General features: G+C 38.7%; 1 protein-coding gene across 1 annotated transcript in view; it reads right to left on the reverse strand.

Moving 5' to 3' along the window:
* The window catches only part of Notch (Notch homolog), a 181,821-nt gene that overhangs the window by 109,557 nt on the left and 50,388 nt on the right, over positions 1-21,876 (reverse strand). The window contains 1 exon segment of the mRNA NM_001163898.1: positions 15,951-16,029. Within this exon segment, the coding sequence (NP_001157370.1) occupies positions 15,951-16,029 (79 nt within the window).

Here is a 21,876-nt window from a genome sequence, read left to right on the forward strand (position 1 = left end):
ACTGTCTTGTTTAACGCGTCAACTGTGAGTAAGTGGCATTGAAGAATTTGTAATCTCCAAAAACTCGAATCAGATTCACTGATTTGCATGCCTTCAAAAGGTTTTCCATGTTATCGGGGCCTTCTCAAAGCATTTAGAGACAGAATTGCTATGTTTAAATGTTCCGAACTTACATCACTGTCCGCTTTGTACGAAATAGCAATTATTAAAGGCACACCACCGTCGTTGTAAATTTAATTACTATATAGAATCGTTTTAAATTTATCTCTAAGCTCTTTGTGATATTTACATATTATGTTTGATTTTTTATTGTTTTTATTATAAATTCTTAATTTTTTTTAATTAGTCAGTAAAGAGTCATGCAAATGAAAATTAATGTACTTGATTCAAGTATACTCAAATCACCGTAGTAACTACAACTTGATTACTTTCGATAATTCCCGTAAGTCGTTTTGTATGTGTAGGTTTATCGTGTTGTCTTTTTTTAATACGCTTTTATTAGCTTCAGACGTATGTATGTTTGTAACGGAATCATTGAACATGATTTTGACCCCCTTCAAAACGTCGGATTAACTCGAAATTTGGTATACTTATTAAGGACCGATGACCGAAGGACCGGTGAAAAATTAAAATATATTTTAATAAATTTGAATTAAAAAATTTATTTTCTATTTTTTAGTTAGATTTTCTATAAAAGCGTATTTTGTTAGTTTTTTAAACTATTATTTATTTTTCATTTTTTAGTTGAATTTTTAATTTTTTCATAAATTTTTTTTTTCAATTTTTTTTTAATATTCAATTGTCATCGGTCCTTAATAAGTATACCAAATTTCGAGTTAATGCGACGTTTTGAAGGGGGTCATTTTGTGACGGCTTCAAGTACAATGTATAGCACCTATTGAGCGGAACAACGGACAAACTAATTTCGTTTCTCACGGTCGCCGGCGTCATCACGACACGATTTTGAGGAAGTGACCGCCATTATCTTCTCAAGTAAGTCAAACAAGCCGAAGAATATAACTTCTTTAGGGTTCTGTGCGTTATTTAAAAAAAATTATACTTCAATCGTTTTACGGTAGAACGGATCCTAATTCGTGGGTCACGATTAGCATAATCTAACGGAGTGGTCGGTGAATGTCTGAAAACTGTAAGATGTTCTCAAAACGTCATTGACTTTTATGGATTATTTACAGATATTTTGGAATAAGCTCCTCTCTACGGTGTTTCCCAAGCGCTATGACATGTCCATCTTCAAACGAGGATAATGGTAAGTACTTCACGGATGTTAGCGGCTTGGCTCTGCCCCTGGTATTGCTGCCGTCCATAGTAAACACTCACCATCAGTTGGGCCGTCTGCCTAAAAGAGCAATAAAAAATATATATCGCTCACTCAAATATACTGTTCATTTCTCTAATTTAACAACATATTTCGGGCCATGCAAAGTCCTGTTCGGACATTATTAACTCTGAAAACCGGCGCAATTATTTCCAAAACTTGCAGTATTGCTTCTTGAACGGAACCCAAGGTAAATTCCTGCTTCACACAAATCAAGAAAGATCCATTTACATCATAGACGTAACAAGGTAGCCAGACGCAGGCTACAATTTTACTCATGCACTTATTACAAAACCCCATATCCTTTTATTATAAAGACATTTCTTAGATAATGGAGATTCATCGACGGACATCAGGAAAGGTCGCTTTCGAGCAGAAAAAGGAAAAAATAATAATTTAATGGTAGCATTATAATTACATGACGAACAGTGAGTTATCGATAATTAATAGATTATAATTCAGTAGCATACATTTTAAAAGGAGCCTGAATGGAAATTTGGAAGACGGATGAATTCAATCGCTTTAATAATCGATTATATTATCGATTTATATATATTAAGGCAAGTTTTTATCTGTCTTGCAGTAAGGTGAATCGCCGAACATACTGATTAAAATATTTAAAAGCGTGATGTCAACTTTGAATGTATTATTTATCCATTAACTAGAGTAATTTACAGAGGTCATTAATATGACGATTTATTTGAAGTCGTCGTGGCCTAACGGATAAGACGTCCGGTGCATTCGTGTTGAGCGATGCACCGGTGTTCGAATCCCGCAGGCGGGTACCAATTTTTCTAATGAAATACGTACTCAACAAATGTTCACGATTGATTTCCACGGTGAAGGAATAACATCGTGTAATAAAAATGAAACCCGCAAAGTTATAATTTGCGTAATTACTGGTGGTAGGACCTCTTGTGAGTCCGCACGGGTAGGTACCACCGCCCTGCCTATTTCTGCCGTGAAGCAGTAATGCGTTTCGGCTTGAAGGGTGGGGCAGCCGTTGTAACTATAATTGAGACCTTAGAACTTATATCTCAAGGTGGGTGGCGCATTTACGTTGTAGATGTCTATGGGCTCCAGTGACCACTTAACACCAGGTGGGCTGTGAGCTCGTCCACTCATCTAAGCAATAAAAAAAAAAAAAAAAGATTTAAGTAGATTATTTAAGATGCATTGCTGATACAACTTGACTCTCAATTGTTTTTTACTGTTAGGATCAGTGGCAAGCAGTATTGATATCTATCTGATTTGATGAGCCATTATACCAATGCAATAAAGACTAGACCTTATAATAAGTTTCAGGTTGGACAGGGACGCTCTTGCTATTTATCTCTAAAATTAAAATTATTTGAGCTCACGTGCTCAACCTGAGATCATTTTGTAACACTGGCCCTAGCAAGCTATATGAACTAAAACACTATGTTAGCAGTAATTCTTCGACATTATCAGTAAAATATCGAGCAAGCACAAAAGTTTACCGGATTCGGTCCTGTTTTCAACACCTGTTACAGAACTCTTCTTTTCACTTTGTCTCACCGTGATCGTCATAAATATTAATGCTTTAGTACTCACAGGTGACTTTACACCGATAAACATATTCCTTAAACAGCGAGCAAGTCGTTAACCGACATTCTGCCAAAATATGTAATGAATTTTAAACCATTCTTGGGCAACCGTCCTTGTCGTTTAGCTATTCACCAGACTTTGTCTCTTTAGTTACGCAAGCTACCGTGAGAAATCCTTTGCTTGAATCCTTCGCTAATACTGACCACGTTACTGTGGAGATAAATCAATTTTAAGACGACGTTAAAATGGAAATTCCGTATCTTGATAATATCTCATTTGAACTATCACATAATTAAGATGTATTTAAGCTATTCAAAATTCAGAATCGCAGTATATATCTATATTCCTTTGATGAATCAATAATGGATGCGAAAAAGTTATTTTAGCGATAAAATCGTTCATAACAAATTTATATATTCTGTTTGTAATAAGTTATTGATATCGCAAGAGTAAACTTTAGTTCTTTAATCAAATAAAATTAATCAAATAATAAAAAAAACAATATAACATGTACTTTTAAGATAGGAATATTATGTTCTTTTTTTTTAAATCAATTTATACATCAAATAAAATGACTGGTCGACATTCGACAGTTCATAATATCGTGATGTGAATAAAAAATACAAATACGGCCTTTTGATTTTTATCAAGCTTATTAAGTCATTCCGAAGCGTCTCTAAGTTTTGATTATTGAAGTAATTTTGAGTTAATCTTTACTTACTAGTTTTTTTAAAAAATGCCTTTTAAGCATATAGGCAAATATTAATCTTAAAAAATGGACGTGAATATTTTAAGGACAACAACAACTGTAGATACAAAACATAGATAGGTCTTGTATGAATGGTACATTCCGCTGCTCGCATCCATTAATTCAACTGTTACAATTCAATGCTCCTCCGCTCTGATTAATAGAACAAGAGACGTTTTAAATTGACGCTGAAATTCAATGGTCCGGTCATGATGAAGATTAGTCATCGCTCTGGTTGCGCCGTCGGCGACGTTTCAACACAGAGCATCATTCAAATAACGTTTTCGTGAGTGTAGATACGTGTACGAACCGGGGGTCGAAGGTATACATGATTCTTGGAATCTAAGGCACTTTTGGAACATGCTACAAGACGTCGTGTCGTAACTATTCCGAACGGTTATGTTCATTCCCAAAGAACTTAAATCGAAGTAAACAAGTTATGAATGTGTAACGGTACTCAAATATATATATATGTATACACAAAAGTGTTGCTTTCTTATAAAAGGTGAAAATCTTTCGAATTTGATATCTCTATATATTAATACGTGAAGCGAAAACTTTGTATCCCTTTTTACGAAAATTGCGCGGACGGAGGAGCATGAAAATTTCCACACTTATAGAGAATATAGAGAAGAAGTGCACAATGCTAATATTTTTTTTAAATAATGCATAAAAGATATATTAAATCAATAAAAAAAACATTACACACACTATATACCATGTATTTGACGCACACATACATACATACATACTATCGTCAAACTTTTGTTCTTAACGTCTGTTGTCAAATTGAGAATAGAATATTGTTTGTCTTTGTTAATATTTTTTATACAATCTTAATAGTGTACAAATTTACAATTCCAATCAATTATAGTCGAATTTCGACTACTGCGGGATCTCTAGTTACAATAAATTCACAGAAATAACATATTGAATAATCTCAAACTAGTTTAAAGACGTTTTATATATTTCAAATTAAAATAACCTACACGTGTAACCCTTAACGGATCAAATCGTTATCTAATGTCGAAGATGAACTCAGAATGATTTGAATCTCACTAAAATCAATGGGTATAGGATCGTATCCATCCGTAGCCATCATAAAATAGCATCAACAATCAACAATAGACCGCTGCGAGTACCGTAAACCAAATCAGAGGGTATTTTCCTACAAATAAATATACCAGAGAACTCTATCACGAGTATAAGACAATTGAATAAGGCTATAAGTTTACCGGTGTGTAATTAGAGAGCAGCGGGTGTTGTAATCACAGAGTTTTAAATTATAGACAATATTGGACACTTAACAAAGAGTATCTATTAAAAGTCATACATATTTTTTTTATAGCCCTTGTAGGCAGACGAGCATACGGCCCACCTGATGGTGAGTGGTTACCGTCGCCCATGGACTTCAGCAATGCCAAGAGCAGAGCCAAGACGCTGCCTACCGCTTAATACTCTCCACAAGCCTCGTTTGAAGACGGACATGTCATAGCGCTCGGGAAACACCGTGAGCTCATTCCATAGCCGGATGGTACGTGGCAAAAAAAACCTAAATAATGAATATGTACATATTTTTTAATAACTAAAGTCATAGTTTAGCACTTTATTGTTATTAAGGAATTAATTGCCTCCGTGTGTCAAAATTGTCTTAAGTTTGAAAAGTATATATCTCATCTAAAGATATCTTATCAGAGGGATCATCATCATGAGACCGTCATCATGGTATCATCGATGGCGCATATACTAGATGCAGTTGAAATACTGCAAGAGCGCTGATATGTGATCAATTAAATAGATTTACAGCGGAATTTAATTCAGTGATTGGGTGATTTTATACGCTGTTCTTCAAGATACCTCCGTGAGCTGCTCCAGATACACTGACAACAATATTAGCTATTTTTCCTCCTACCTATTCGCTTGTAGCCTAGAGGCTATTACAGCTATGCCCAGACAGGTAATATTAGTTCGAGTCATACAATGACCATTTGCCATATTACCCACAACAGTTTTTAGTAATATCTTTTCTCTCTCCATTACATTTTCTTCTATTAATGGCCATAGCGAAATCCAATCGAGGGATTATTCGAACATAAAAGCCACAAAACAATGTACCTACCCGACGATTTTATTAAACAACAAAACAAAAAAAACATTTCCCGAAACAAAAATTAATTTAATGCTTTAAAATACGTCTTAAATTTGAGGCATGAAAAGAAATCTCGAAAATAATTTCTTTGTACGTGATACGCTTTTGTGCTTTGCTGTGGGCGTAATTCTATAGACGTAATTGTCTTCTCTCAAAATTGATTTTAAAGGGCTCCGGTAATCTTTTGTCTTGTGAATGATATTAAGGTATAATGTTTAGGTAAATGTGGACGTGGTTTTGAGATGAAAATATAAATTGTCTTGGAATCGAATGTAGACTTAAAATGTTATTGCAATAGACGATTATCCGAGATTGATTTGGAATAGGTAATATGATCCGTGGATGCTCCATGGATTCGTAATTTTAGGTATTGTATTGTAACGCATACATATTTTCCTTATTAGCAAGCACCGGATAACGAAGGTCTTTGGTTTATATTTATGTTTTTTTTTTTCAAAGAAATAAAATCGAACAATATTCTATCAAATAACAAGTGTACTCAAATCTCACATGCCCAGACTATCGATCTTTGAAAATTGTGAAGTAGCAAGGAAACTTAATTACGCAATACGTAACTGAAAATATGCAAATGAAAAACGCACTAGACGGACTCTGCGTTAAAATAAAAAAACCTGTGTACTTATTTTTGTCCTTGGAAGAATTAACATTTTAAATTAAATTCCGTTTTAAATCCTAGGCACTTCATAGTGAATCAACACGTTGTTTCCCATCGGCGAATGCGTTGGAGTTTTTGTGTTTGTGATCGTAATGTTACGGACAACAAACTTTCAAAGGGCTCGATGTCCACACGTGGCTCGGATGAGGGTAGCAAATCGTTTCCATTGTAACTCCCATCATCCCTTCTGATATTAATCTGCGACGTCCGTTCGGGGACATTCATTTATTGATTTCGCTCCGACATTTATTTCGTATTGTTGAATGGCGCGGAGGTATTAAATTATATTCATCATTCGAATATTAGCTATAAGACGCATAATGTTATAGTACAAAAAAATCAGAGAAGGCTCGAGATATCAACACTTGAAAACCTGTGCAGGTAATGGCTTAAAGATTCAAAAATTTGCGCAAATTTATCATAGCAGAAATGGGATTTTATCGATTATTATATATGTCGCATCCGGGTCAATAGTTCGGAATATCAACGATACACAAACGTCAGTGACAGAATGGCCGTGTCGTGGTTGACGACTTTTAGTAATATTAAGACGGTGGTTTTGATTATTATTTTAAATGATGAAATGTTGTTTTGATAAATATCACAAAATGAAGGGTAGACTCCGTAACGCCACAGTTATAAAATGGCGGTACGTGGACAGAGTCGTGGCATTCGTGTCAGACAGTGATTTCGTCCGTCTCAGTCAGTCAGTCAGTCGGTCTGTCGGTATGTGCAACGAAACTGTCGGTTTACCCTGTCATTGTGAAAGTTGTGTGTGTTGAGTTTCAATAATTATTATTGAAAAGTTTTATTGACTAAACTGAGTTCAATCGAATACGAGCGATGACGGAACCTACCGCTCAGCCATCCCTGACGCGTGCCGACATCAGAAGTGGGATCAGGACTCTACTCTCACTGGCGTGACGTGTTTGAACATGTTCGAAGTACAGCAAAAAAAACATGATGCAGATCAGAATACTAGTAGTGGTACGCCACAAGAGCGTGAATGCAGCATACGTAAGTCGTGTAATAACGTCTCTGTTACCTCGATGGAAGATCTGACCACGAAGAAATCGTCACATCTTACGTTCTGGCTCATGTTGCCCAGTTTGACTGTCGACTTCATCACATGGCATTTACTAGCGGAAATACAAAACGTAACAAGCTATTGCAAGAAATTAAGGCAAGTGCAAATCTCAATGACGAGTGGGTAGTTCCGACAAGAGTTATTTTAAGCGGCTGACTTCTGCTAGAGTTACATGGCACTAGTGCAGTAAACCAGGACATGAGACTGTGAATTGTCGCTGAAATTTTAGAATATACTAGATTCAATACCAATAACACTACACGTTCGATGACTTCGGGCTCCAGCAAGCAAGCAAACAAGAAAGCAAGCAAGTTTCCGTGGGGAAGAAAAATTGACACATCTGAAGTCGTCGTGACCTGTAAGATAAGACGTCCGGTGCGTTCGTGTCTGGCGATGCGGCGGCGTTCGGGTTCCGCTGGCGGATGCAGGTTTTTCCGGTGAAGTGCGTGCTTGTGCGTGCTTGACAAGTGTTCGCGGTTGGCTTCCTCAGTGTGGGAGTAACATCGTGTAGGAGAGGTGGAACCCGTAAAATTGTAGTTTGCGTGGTGGCTGGTAAGATTTGTTGCGGTAAGAAGTTTGCACGGTGGTAAAATGTCTTGTGAGTCTGCACAGGTAGCCGGAGGTGAGACTTCCGCGGTCGCGGCCCACCCAGTCCGCGAGAACCGGGCAGATCGCCTCGATGGTACGGAGGCCGGCCGACGGGTCCGCCAAACGACGAGACCACGCCTCCAGCACGGACTGCCGAGATTGGAGCCCCCGCGATCCGGCTGCACTTGCGCTAGGGCGCGCCGCCTCGTAGGAGACTGTGAGGTATCCTTGAATGACTCTGACTGCGATCGCGCGCTGCCGGCGTCGCAGCGCGGGGACGTTCTCGTGGGTAACGACGTGGCACCAGACGGGTGCTCCGTATAGTGCCGTCGACAGCACGGGTACCATCACCCTGCCTATTTCTGCCGTGAAGCAGTGGTGTATTTCGGTTTGAAGGGTGGGACAGCGGTTATAACTATACTGAGACCTTAGAACTTCTATCTCAAGGTGTGTGGTGTGTTTACGCTGTGGATATCTATGGGTTCCAGTAACCACTTAACACAAGGTGGGCTGTGAGCTCGTCCACACATTAAAACGCAGAGCGTAATCAAACGAAATTAGATACGAAGTTTAAAGGGCCGTTTAAAGTAGTTGAAGTATTGGATGGTGACCGTTACACATTGAAAGCTTTAAATTCAAAACGTACTTACAAATACCCACATGATAGGCTAAGAAAAATGCCAGCATGACACATACCAGTCGAGGTTGATGTAAATGATGATGATGAAGAGCAAGCTTAAATTGTGGTGAAAACTCGAGTAAGGATAGTCTATCGGCCGTATTGTGTTCGACCGTACCAGTAGCTATTACGTAGTCGTAGCCCGGTAGAAATCGGTGTCTCTTGAGGCAACTCAAGTAGTCCGTGGGTGCGCGGTGCGCGTTTGGCTCTGGCGGAGGTCGGGGTCTGTAAAGACCATCGTGTGTAGTCAGCGGGTGATGCACACGGGCGATCCACGCGGTGGATGCGCATCATGAGGGCAATTGCGATTGCTGGTCGGCTGGAGAGCCGTGGCGTTAGATATTTTTACTCGGGAGTTTTGTTTGATCTGAGTTCCTGTAAGCTATGCCTGATTTGTACAGAGTAAATTTGAAGTTTGATGAACGACTGTGGTACGTGCTCTGACTGCTGAATAGTGAACTTTGTATACCCTATTGTTTGATTTGGTTAAAATGGTATTAAAACAGTTTAAAGCTTTGATGACTTTAAAGTTTCCGATAAGTCGTAAAGTGTAGTCAGGAGTGATCGAGCGGAACAAGTGTTCTCGTGGATGTTTTTGATTGTAGGTTAACCATCACACGAGGACATGTACAATCAGGAAGACCATGTCGCAATCAACACGTAATTGCTGCAGCCAATACGAGATATGGGACGCAAGCACAGTCTGTCGGCGCTCGATGGGTCAACTATTCACCGGCCGAGCGGAGCGACATGCCGGTAGCTGTGTAATATCGAGTATTTTTGGTAAATGAGAACAATCTGGTGAGTCGTATTATTTTTATTTGGATTTTGGTGCCGAATGTTCTCTTGTCGAGAAATCTATATGCGATGGTTCTCATAAAAGGTCTGTCGATTAGAGTCACAGGGATGACTGTTGATTAGAGTCACAGGGATGACTATCATTGAACACTTGTAGTCACAGGGATGACTATCATTGAACACTTGTAGTCACAGGGATGACTGTTGATTAGAGTCACAGGGATGACTATCATTGAACACTTGTAGTCACAGGGATGACTATCATTGAACACTTGTAGTCACAGGGATGACTATCATTGAACACTTGTAGTCACAGGGATGACTGTTGATTAGAGTCACAGGGATGACTATCATTGAACACTTGTAGTCACAGGGATGACTATCATTGAACACTTGTAGTCACAGGGATGACTATCATTGAACACTTGTAGTCACAGGGATGACTATCATTGAACACTTGTGGTCACAGGGATGACTATCATTGAACACTTGTGGTCACAGGGATGACTATCATTGAACACTTGTAGTCACAGGGGTGACTTAGTTACTGTGTACATGAATTGTACGGGGAGAACTTGCAGCAGTAGTAAATCACTTATTTCGTTTGTGTAATCTTTCAATGTCGTTATAGAATTGGTGATGACACAAGACTTTTATTTTAGTAGAGTGGTCAGATATGGCCGAGCGTGAATGATACTGTGCGGTATTGGCTTTTGTTTCAGATTAACACACGAGGACGTGTGTAACACAGGATGGCCGTGTCGCATCCGGGTCAATAGTTCGGAATATCAACGATACACAAACGTCAGTGACAGAATGGCCGTGTCGTGGTTGACGACTTTTAGTAATATTAAGACGGTGGTTTTGATTATTATTTTAAATGATGAAATGTTGTTTTGATAAATATCACAAAATGAAGGGTAGACTCCGTAACGCCACAGTTATAAAATGGCGGTACGTGGACAGAGTCGTGGCATTCGTGTCAGACAGTGATTTCGTCCGTCTCAGTCAGTCAGTCAGTCGGTCTGTCGGTATGTGCAACGAAACTGTCGGTTTACCCTGTCATTGTGAAAGTTGTGTGTGTTGAGTTTCAATAATTATTATTGAAAAGTTTTATTGACTAAACTGAGTTCAATCGAATACGAGCGATGACGGAACCTACCGCTCAGCCATCCCTGACGCGTGCCGACATATATATTATATCGATATTCAATTTTTTTTTCTATCCATACATATCAAAGTAATTCAATAGGAACTATGACTGTCAATAAGACTGTCAACTGTTTTTTTTTTCCAAAATATAATATTTATTGGTTTAAATAACGAATTTGATATATGAGTGAGTGGCCAAGTTAAGTACCTTAAATAAACTGTTAGCAGAACGTTCACACTTGGGTATGGGAGATCTCGTGGATAAGTGGATGACATCAGTGGAATACATGCGGCCGCCCACCTTCGTTTAGCGAAGTACAAAGTAGAAATGTGTTGATAATTTCTTAAATAATACACTATGCTGTACTATACATTACTAGTGCACTAGATTAAACCGGTTTTGGCTATTTTAATAGAGTCGTTATTGTATAGCTAGGTTTTTATTTTTTATTGCTTAGATAGGTGGACGTGCTCACGGCCCACCTGGTGTTAAGTGGTTACTGGAGCAACATCTACAACGTAAATGAGCCACCCACCTTAAGATATAAGATCTAAGGTCTCAGTCCCGCCCTTCAAACCGAAACGCAATGCTGCTTCACGGCAGAAATAGGAAGGGCGGTGGTACCTATCCGTGTGGACTCACAAGAGGTCCTACCACCAGTAATATGCATAATTAATGTGTTTGTATTCGAAAACTAGTTTTAAAATACTATTTTACTTTTAATTAAGACACATTCAAACCTGTACAATTAGTTTGCTAACAAGTATTCTCTTTGTTCGTCTAACTAAATAACAATCTTACAAATGAAGAATAAATACTTGCATGAATCACTTTAAGCACATACATACAAACATATGTGATACGTACATTTACAGATTTCTTAGAATAATCTGAACCTAAGCTTTGCTGCATGACGCCGTGGACAGGGGAAAGTGGAAAAAGATCCTAAAAGTGAAGCTCATGGGTGATGGTGGTCACGACCCTCAGACATGAGGAACACGACTCGAGGAGGAGGAAGCTTTGCGATTTACGTGACTGACAACCGGTATTCCATGAATATTCATACTGTATGCAAATGGTGCATAGCAGACACGGTGATGATGCCTAGGTCAAAGGTTCGACAGCAAAAAAAAAAACATTTTTTTTATTGCTTAAATGGGTGGACGAGCTCACAGCCCACCTGGTGTTAAGTGGTTTCTGAAGCCCATAGACATCTACAACATGTAACGCACCACCCAGCTTGAGATATAAGTTCTAAGATCTCAGTACAGTTACAACGGCTGCCCCACCCTTAAATCGAAACGTGTTACTGCTTCATGGGAGAAATACGCAGGGTGGTGGTACTTACACGTGCGAAATCACATCCTACCACCAGTTATGTTACTGTTTTGTTTTAAAACTTCATCATTCGTCTACTGATGATGTATTATTAGATTGAAAAATATACAAAATGCTTAAATCTTCACAACGATAGACACGTGTCGTTGCGTATTATTCTTCCTAAAACCTGACTTGAGGGAAGACCTTCGCTAGCAATTTTGCACAGCAAAAGTCAACCCTACGTACGGAGGGCGCATCAATTATTTTCATAAACAAAACTATACCACCTCAATTCAATCGAGGGGTGAACGTTACATCTGGTGATATATACACACACTGATATATGCACACACACGCACCCTATCCGTATACATGCAGATAGAACTATACAAAAAAAATTTTTAATACGCCGTTTGTTTTTGTCTAAGTGAGCAGTGATTTGGCTATGTCCCTGATTTCGCCAATCCCACGAGCAGAGATAAATATTTCGTAATAGATAGGCCCGCTCGTAATGCTATTATGGCTTGTAACGGCCCGCTTGTTTTCGCTGTAAACTAACTAGAATAGACAGGATATTGGGCCAGAGTAATAAAATTAATTATATTTTCAAGTTTATTTTTTCACCTACCTATGCGCTGGGATCTTAAAAGGCTATTCCAGCTACGCGCGGACGGGTAGGTGAGCTCACGGGCTCAACCTGAGAGAATTTGCTAACAATAGCCCTAACAAGAGGAGTGCTTCGCAGAATCTACCACCGGATCGGAATCGCGATCCACTGAGAAGATCCGGGGAGAAACTCAGTAGGTTGAGATTTTCAACATTGCAGTTCGTACGTCCTATGCAATTTCCTAAGTTAAACGAACGTGCTAAGTGGGTAAAAATTACTTACTCGCTCTACGGATAGATATCGATCAAGACGTAATTAGTTAATTTAGATAATTTTAGAAAACTTCTATCATGTCTCGTCATCTAATTTTGAGCAATGTTAAAGTTTCCAGTTTAAGCCCATCAGGGCTTTAAACAGATAATTAAAACATTCAGAGAATTTCATTATGAACGTACCACAGAAAATTACCGTACCAGATAAAACTATAAGACCCTACTCCTCCGTGCGTCGATAATCCTCAATGTGCATATCCTGACGTGGCCACTTCCACAGACTTTCTTGGGGAAATACACATGGCGGATTCCCGTGTCCCTCCACGACCGTACTTTTGGAAGAGATTTAGTTCTCCGAGGCCGCTGAAGGCTTATATGGGGCCGGCTAATTAACCGCCACCAGATATTCGGCGTTGACTGTTTTACGGTGGAAAGATCAAACGTCATTTAAAGTATCGGACTTCGGCCTCATGTCTCAAGGTGAACGGCTGCGGTACGTAGTGCTGTCTATGGATTTATGATGACCAGGTAGGCCAAGAGACTATCTACCCATCTAAAGCAATAGTAAAAAAGTGACGCTATTACGTCATATTATAACTCGAAAAACCATAGTAATAGACTAAGTTATTAAAACATTTTAAACACGTATAAAAACTTCATAGTCACACATGCCTAAGTATAACACGGCACAAATTATAAACGTCCTTTAGGGTCGCTATAAAGGGGGAATGTAAATGAAATAACGGTTACTTCGATAAATATGGCATGCGACTTCTCAATAATGACTATTACAACAGATATGCGGTGAGAGGATTTTTCTCGCCACATGAAGAAACGGGTATGCGAATTGAATATGCCAAATGAACGCTCAATATATTTTTAGTGGTTTACCCAAATCAACTTTTGCAGCCACATTTGATGCTGGCACTTTAGTGTAAGGTTTTTTGTAAAATTACTATAATATAATATTAATCATGTTAAAATTATATAATTTTCGGATTGACATATGGCAATACTATTGGTGAAAGCAATGGCATTAGTGGGGACGAGACATAATAAAAAAAAGGCAGTATTCGGAAAAAATGGAGGAAAAAGCCGTGTAATCTGTACTGAACACATTCCTAAAAATTTTACAAGTTAAGTTACAAATAATGTGATACAGAATCAAGTGAACTACTGCAATCTGTGTATTTATTTCCTGGCTGTTGGTAGTGAATTTTGCATTAGTATGTGCAACAGTTGACGCGCGATTCTTTTTTACGCCGGCTCCACACGTTGGCCCCAACATAGGCCCCAACGCCACTCGCCCAAGGTGTGGATCTAGAAAATAGCATTGGCCCCAGCGTTTGAGCGATCGTTGGTAGTTGGCCGTCGAGTGTCGATATTGTCAAAGGAATCTGTGCCAACGTTCGCGATCCGTCCAGTATCCACATGTTGGCGTTTTTCTCAGTCCTGTTGCAAAACGCTCCTTTGACGTGGCTTTTTGTAATATAAATCATACGCACTCAGTATTGTATAAGCGCTTAGAGCAATTTCTATTTCGGTATCGCACATCTTCACGTTGACTCTGCCGAAAAGGAACTAGTATAACAGTCAACGTGTGGACACTTCATTAATTTAACCGCTCAACGTTGGTAGCAACATTGGGGCCAACGTGTGGAGCCGGTGTTAGTTATGGTAGGGCGTGTTGGGAGCCGGCACGTATAGATGCCTCTGCCTATCTCTGCCATGAAGCAAGAACGCATTTCGGTTTGAAGAAGTAGCGAAGTAGTGCAGCCATCGTATAAACTCGGGCTTAGGACCAATGTCTCAAGATGGGTAGCTGTATTCATGATTACGTGGTTGATGTCTATGCGCCGTCCACCCATATCATAAATAAATAAATATTGATTTTTATACATGTAGTAATCGCGGAACGTGGCCTAGTTTCACTAGTAAATAAGAAATAACAAACGGCTCGTCAATTAAAATTACGATAGAACAGTGCTAGCGGAAAACTTTCAATTAAGTTGTATGAGTAATTAAAATAAACGTTGTTTTTTTTTGCGAAACAGTTAAATGTTCGGTACCTGTCCTTATACAGCCTCAGATCGCCAGACTGATAACAAGCGGGTTTATTTCAGATTTATTTGACTTGACCTATTGCGCTAGCCATAAAGGTATGTGCACAATAATCTTGATTTTTTTTTTACTTTAGGGCCGTATGTCTCCAGCGCCCTTTGTCTCGCGTGTCGCAGTGAGAGTTAAGAAAAATGTAGTTTTTATTCAGAGCACATAAAACGCACGCTGCGCTTGTGTATTAAAATCTCAAATTATAATTTAATGTAATATGCTGGACCTCTCCATAAATAATTCCCTTATTTGCATAAGTCTTCAATGTTACTATTGAATAATTACAAAGTTTACTTATTGTTAAATTGATTGCTGTGCAAAAAAATATATTTATCTAGAGGTTCTGAGCCGGGATTCTAAAATACGGATATGAAATTGAATAAAAACGATCAATGCGAACACTAGACCTGACTTAATGCCGCTGCTACTTGAAATACTATCTGCATATTAATTAATACGTGAAGCAAAAAGTTGTACCTCTCTCTACGAAAATTGCGCTGACGGAGGATTATGAAATTTTCCACACTTTAGAGAGTACAGAGGAAGTCCAGAACGCTAACCTTTTTTTAAATTATGCATAAAAATACATTAAATCAATAAATCAAAACATTACATATTACACACAGTACCGCGTATTTGACACACACGCATGCATACTATTTTTTATTGTCAATATTTGTCAAACTTTTCTTATTGCATATAGTCTGTGGTCAAACTGAGAATAAATTAATTATAGTCGATTTTCGACTACCGTGACAGCACTAGTCCGAATAAAAGCTAGATTCAACGATAAAAGTAGTCCTAAATTATATTATAATACTTATTCGAATAGCCATTAAATTAATATGGTACTTACTTGCAGTAATATTCGCCTCTTGGTGACGATGCACAGGTACCACCGTTCTTACACGGCGACGGTGAACATGAGACGAAACCTATAACAAAAAGTAAAACATTATTAAATACTTGTAATTATTATAATTATTTTTCTTAATTTCTGGAAAGCCCTCGTGCATTTTGCTTCTATTTTGGGTCGGTAAATCCTACATTAAGGCATGAGGTTCAAGTTTGTATAACGGCTGTCCCGCCCTGCGAAGCAGAAAGTCTGAAATTCATGACTAGATTGCGGTAAAAATAGGTAGAACTGTGGTACATTTTTTTTTATTGCTTAGATGGATGGACGAGCTCACAGCCCACCTGGTGTTAAATGGTTACTGGAGCCCATAGACATCCACAACGTAAATGCGCCACCCACCTTGAGATATAAGTTCTAAGGTCTCAAGTAAGTTACAACGGCTGCCCCACCCTTCAAACCCAAACGTATTACTGCTTCACAGCAGAAATAGGCAGGGTGGTGGTACCCAACCGCGCGAACTCACAAGAGGTCCTACCACCAGTAAAAAATCCCGAGTGAGCTTAGATCCAAATAATGTACCAGTTTTTTTCTGGTAATATCAAGTTGAAATCGGAAATAAGCCATATTAAAATATCCAACGAAAGATTTGAAACATCGGTAACTATCGAATCTGGCAAGTAAAGTAAGTATCATTATTGTTTATTACTAGAATAATCTTGCATGATTATTATCATAAGAGCAATGAGTGTTTATCTTTACATAAGTTGCTTCTCATTTAAACTATAAATTTATAACAACTTAGGAATTTATTCCACAACTGAGTCGTTGATTCTGGATATATTTAATTGCAAACTGCTTGCACAAGGCTTATATTACCATAATTGATTTTATTTTTTGGTTAGTAAACATTTCAAAAGATCATCAATCATTCAAGATAATTGTTTCTTCCGACAAAAAAACATTGACACAGTTTTAAGCGTATCTTCTTTCAAGACTTTGTTAAATAGTCTTCCAAAGGTGAACTAAAAGATGGATGGTAATTACCTTACCATTGTTTTTACACGAGCTTTAAGAAGTAAAACGGATATTTTGTTTCGACTTTTCTTTTGAATTTAACTCTGTATGCACGCACCATATAATTGTTTTAATACGTTAGCACTTGTTTTGACATAACAGTACTAAGTACCTCAAGTGTCTTTTAGACTAATAATTATAGGCTCCAGACGTACCTATAATAATATGCTTTCGACTGTTTTAAATGTAACATTTGGAATATCGTTAATTCAGTTATTTTTTTACAACTACCCAAGACCTACCTACCCCTAAGATTATATACATTTGTAAATTAAATTTCTATACGTAGACTCCTCAGTAAAATTCATCATGTACCTTGATATAGGGTGAATCTCGATAATATAGTAAGAATTGATTAGATTATTTGTCATTGATAATGCATGATATTCGATTTTGGGGTATAATTTTTGAAATCTCCCGCCAACTTGCCCGGTACCCGTGCAATCAATTGAATGCGACACTAGGGCTACGCGTTGCCGCAGTTTGTGCAACGCTTAGAAAAACTGAGGCCTGAAATCATTAGCAGTTGGCGGTAATAAGTGTTTTATTCGTTTTATCCTACCTATTCTAGTAACCTCGATGGGCTATACTAGATTCACAGAACGAGTAGGTAAGGTCATGGGGCTCTAACCTAAGGACGTTGCTAACACTAGGCCTAGCAACAGCAGTGCTTCACAGAATCGACCACCGGAACGAAAACGGGACCCACTGAGAAGATCCGGCGAGAAACTCAGTGGGCTGTGTCTGTAGATTAGTTTATTCGCCGAACCCTTCGTCGCAAGCGACGGGTTCGAGAACGATGACCGGTTCTTGAGGTTGGCGGTGAGTCCGTAATTCTTTAGAACTTTAAAATTCAATAAAACTCTTCTATCGTTCGTTCACACGAAATCTAGCCACTATGAGCAGGCCTTTACATCTAAGATTACAATTTATAACGATATGCGTCAACCGAAAAATATGAACATTTAGAATGATTATCCATCACGTTGCCATAACGAGCGAATTGGGACACAGTCGTTGTTTGTTACATTAAATTATTTACGGACTATGTTGCAATCGAGCTACAATTAAATCTTGTGACTTAATATTTACTTAATAGCCCAATATGTTTAAGTAATTAATGTTCTTTTTTGTTTATAATTACTATGTTTGTTTATAAGTATTAGATTTCCAGACGTATATCGAAATTGACACATCAATTGTTCACGCACACACAATTTTGAACAAATTGAAGCTATGACAAAATTGTCAAGAAATACTTTTGAATCTTCAAGCGATTATTTGTAGAAATTACATTTGATTCTAACATTAAATGGAAATCATGATTGCGCGAGTATTCATAGCGCTTACTTATCTTCTTGGTCTCACAAAACTTTATTTCATTATCTCATTCTCGTGGTAAGAAAATGTTAACTATGAGCGTAGAAGGATATAGAGGAAGAGGTAGACCTAAGAAGAAATGGATGGATTGCGTGAAAGACGATATGTGTAAGAGGGGAGTGAGCGAAGAAATGGTATATGATAGAGGAGTACGGAAGGAGAAGACATGTTGCGCCGAACCCAGGTAACTGGAAGAAGGGCAGGATAATGATGAATGATGATTTTCGTACACAAATCTATAAGAGATTTAAAATTGCCAGACTAAAAATTCCCCAAAAAAAAAAAGAAAACATTTCATCTGATACAAAATAAAACAATATAATTATCGTTCACGTGTCGTCAACAACGCACAACAGGAATCGAGATGTGATCTCAACGAATCGATCAATCAGTACCGAGACCACACAAAACGTTATAGATTTTTATCGATAAACGGATGAGAGTGTCGCGGAAATAAAATCGATAATGAGGAAGCTTATTTATAACAGTCTAATTTATTTGTATATATCTTTATAATTAATTCCGAGAATCGCTAAATTAAATGACAATTTTAGGAAGTGGCCTAATGGAATAGAGCTCGAATTTATTATGGAAACGTCTAGTTTTACTTTTGGTAGAAGTGCACCATCACCCTTTTTTTATGATTGAAAGATTACTGGTGGCCCGAAGGCCTTTCCAGTTTCACCAGGACAGGTGGGCGAGCAAAGGCTCGAAGGCAGGAGGGGTGGGATTTGCTAACAACTGCACGAGCACCTCCGAAGGAGACCTAACAACTCAAGAGCGATTGCTTCACGAATGAGTCTACTACCGGATCGGAATCGACGACCCGCTGAGAAGATCCGGCGAGAAACTCAGCGGGCTGATGCATGGGTTAGGTTGCAGGTCGACCTCTTTGTCGATTTCGACGAGTACAGTTACCAGGGTCCCTAAGCCTGCTCCTAGTATTAGAGCTGAAGGCGTCTAATGCAAAGGTTATTGGATCTGATGGATCCGTAAGGACGTGTCTAGGGCGTCGACGGTGACTGGCTCCTGCATGATCAGGATTCGGGGAGTAGTCAGCGTTGGCAACGATAAGGCGATTATCATGACGACCATCATCCTGTCCAAGTCTGCCGCGAAGCAATAATGCACCCCGATTTGAAGATTGAGAGATTCGTTGTACATTGAAATTTAGACTTTAACGTCAGGTGTCAAAGTTGGTATCGGCATACAAGTTGTGATATCTATGGTGCTCCGGCAACAATTCATCATCGCCATTCCATTTGCAAATATTAATATGTAATGCAGATTAAAAAAAAAAAAGTTGTTCGAGCTACTTTATCGGTCAACGACCTTATGCGTAGGATGGATGAGATACGCATCGCCAAAACGTAAAGCCGCCGGATAAACATCGTTTGTAAAGTTAAAAGAAATTGATACGCTATCTAAATATAAACACGAAAATACAAATTCTCTCCTCTTCGATTGATATACATTCGTGGGAAAAATGATTTTTACATTAAGTCAATATTTGACAGTCAATTTCAACGATAAGGTGTAAGGAGACGACTGACAAAAAAAATACGGAATAGATTATTAATTAAAACTTCATAAGAGATTCCGGGTGCTAATTATGTATGAAGTTATTATACCTGCTGTGAAAACGAAACTTCAAGTCAAAGAAATTGCAGTATTTTCTAAAATATGGCTTTTTAAAGCTAATCATAGACGTATGCTTTCAAGTGTTCGTGGTTGCGGACGACAAATGTATTTATTATTCGTCGGCTTTTGTAAATTTAATGTTCATTACCGTCAAATCTATATATTAATACGTGAAGCAAGAACTTTGTATCCCTTTTTACGAAAATTGCGCGGACGGAGGAGTATGAAATTTTCCACACTTATAAAGAATATAGAGAAGAAGTGCACAATGTTAATATTTTTTTGAAATAATACATAAAAGATACATTAAATCAATAAAGAAAACATTACACACACTACATACCATGTGTTTGACGCACACACGCATGCATACTATTTGTTGTCTGACTTTTGTTCTTGATGTCTGTTGTCAAATCGAGATTAAATATTGTTTGTCTTTGCGAAGTAGTCTTGGCGAAATTTGTGATTATAGAAGTATAAAATACAGTAAGGAATACCCTACAAAAAGGGTATAAAACCGGCGCGCAGCTCCGTCACCCGCGCATTTGTCGGTGTCGGTTGACATTTGTGAGAGAAGGTAGTCGTGGACATGGTGTGCGTAAGTCATTGTTTTAAGTCTCTGTAAATGTGTGCTTAAAGACAAGATAATATCAAAGTGTTTATTATGTATTCTGGTTGTTTGGTAATTTATGTTGAATTAGTCAATTAATTAGAGTTTGAGAATAACAAAAGTTGTAGTGTGCTAATCATTGTTATTTTTTTTAAATGGTTTTTCTTCTGAATCCTAAATTCAGAATTGGGATAAATAACTCAAAGCCCACAGACAACAGGTGATTCACAACTATCCGCACTATATTTTGTTACTTTCATTATCGTGTTTTTGTGTGCGTATGTGTCTAAATAATGCCGCGAAGTACGTCACGTGGACGTTCTCGGCATCGTCAAAATGGCTCGCGCAATCGAGACGTGTCCCGTTCTCGTGACAATCGTTTACGGGACCGCTACCGCCATAGATTGCATTCGTATTCGCGTGATACTCGCTCGAGTAGCAACGATCGTGTGTTGCACGATAGGTCGCGCGATTCACGCAGCATTTCATATCGATCTAGTCTTCTAGTCGATCACGCAGCGCGTTATATCGTTTGAAACGAAGTCACCTTAGCTCGCGACGCTCGCGTCGATCTCGTTATGTATCTCGAGCCCGCGATCACTCACGAAGGGCGTCGCGTCGTGGTGTTCATAGCAATCATGATCGTGACTTAAATACGCACACCCCTCCGCTGCGATTGCAAACCCCGACACCAGGTGTGTTAGAGACCATTCCCCTTGCCACACACGCTACACTTAATAAATCTAGCCTCGCGGACCGGGGACGTGTGTCGAACTCAGCCCTGCGCGATTCAGAGACCCCCTCGCTTGCTCAAGCGATTATCGATGCCGTAAAGGCAGTCCAGCCTATAAGATCGCAGAATTATTTTGTATCAAACTTCGGCCCTACTATTAACAATATCGAGACGTGGTACGAGGTGGACCGTGTAAAGGATTTAAACGGGTGGACCGACCATGAGACTCTGTCGCGTTTGGCAAGTTGCTTAAAGGGAGACGCAAAGGTGTGGCTGGGTGAATGGGTTACTTCGGATAGAACTTGGAACTTTAATAGTGATACGGGGCAAAATGGGCCCTCAGGTTAGAGCCGCGAACGCTAATCTACTCACGATTTCATTTCATTTTTGGTGGAGGTCAGGTTAGGCAGAGTCCTTGTAGGGTTCAGGCATTAGTTGTCACCAGTGACGCGTAATATCAAACAAGTAGACGGGACTGTGTTGGCAAA

Source organism: Bombyx mori, chromosome 15, assembly GCF_030269925.1.
Source record: "Bombyx mori chromosome 15, ASM3026992v2".
NCBI classification, from domain to species: domain Eukaryota; kingdom Metazoa; phylum Arthropoda; class Insecta; order Lepidoptera; family Bombycidae; genus Bombyx; species Bombyx mori.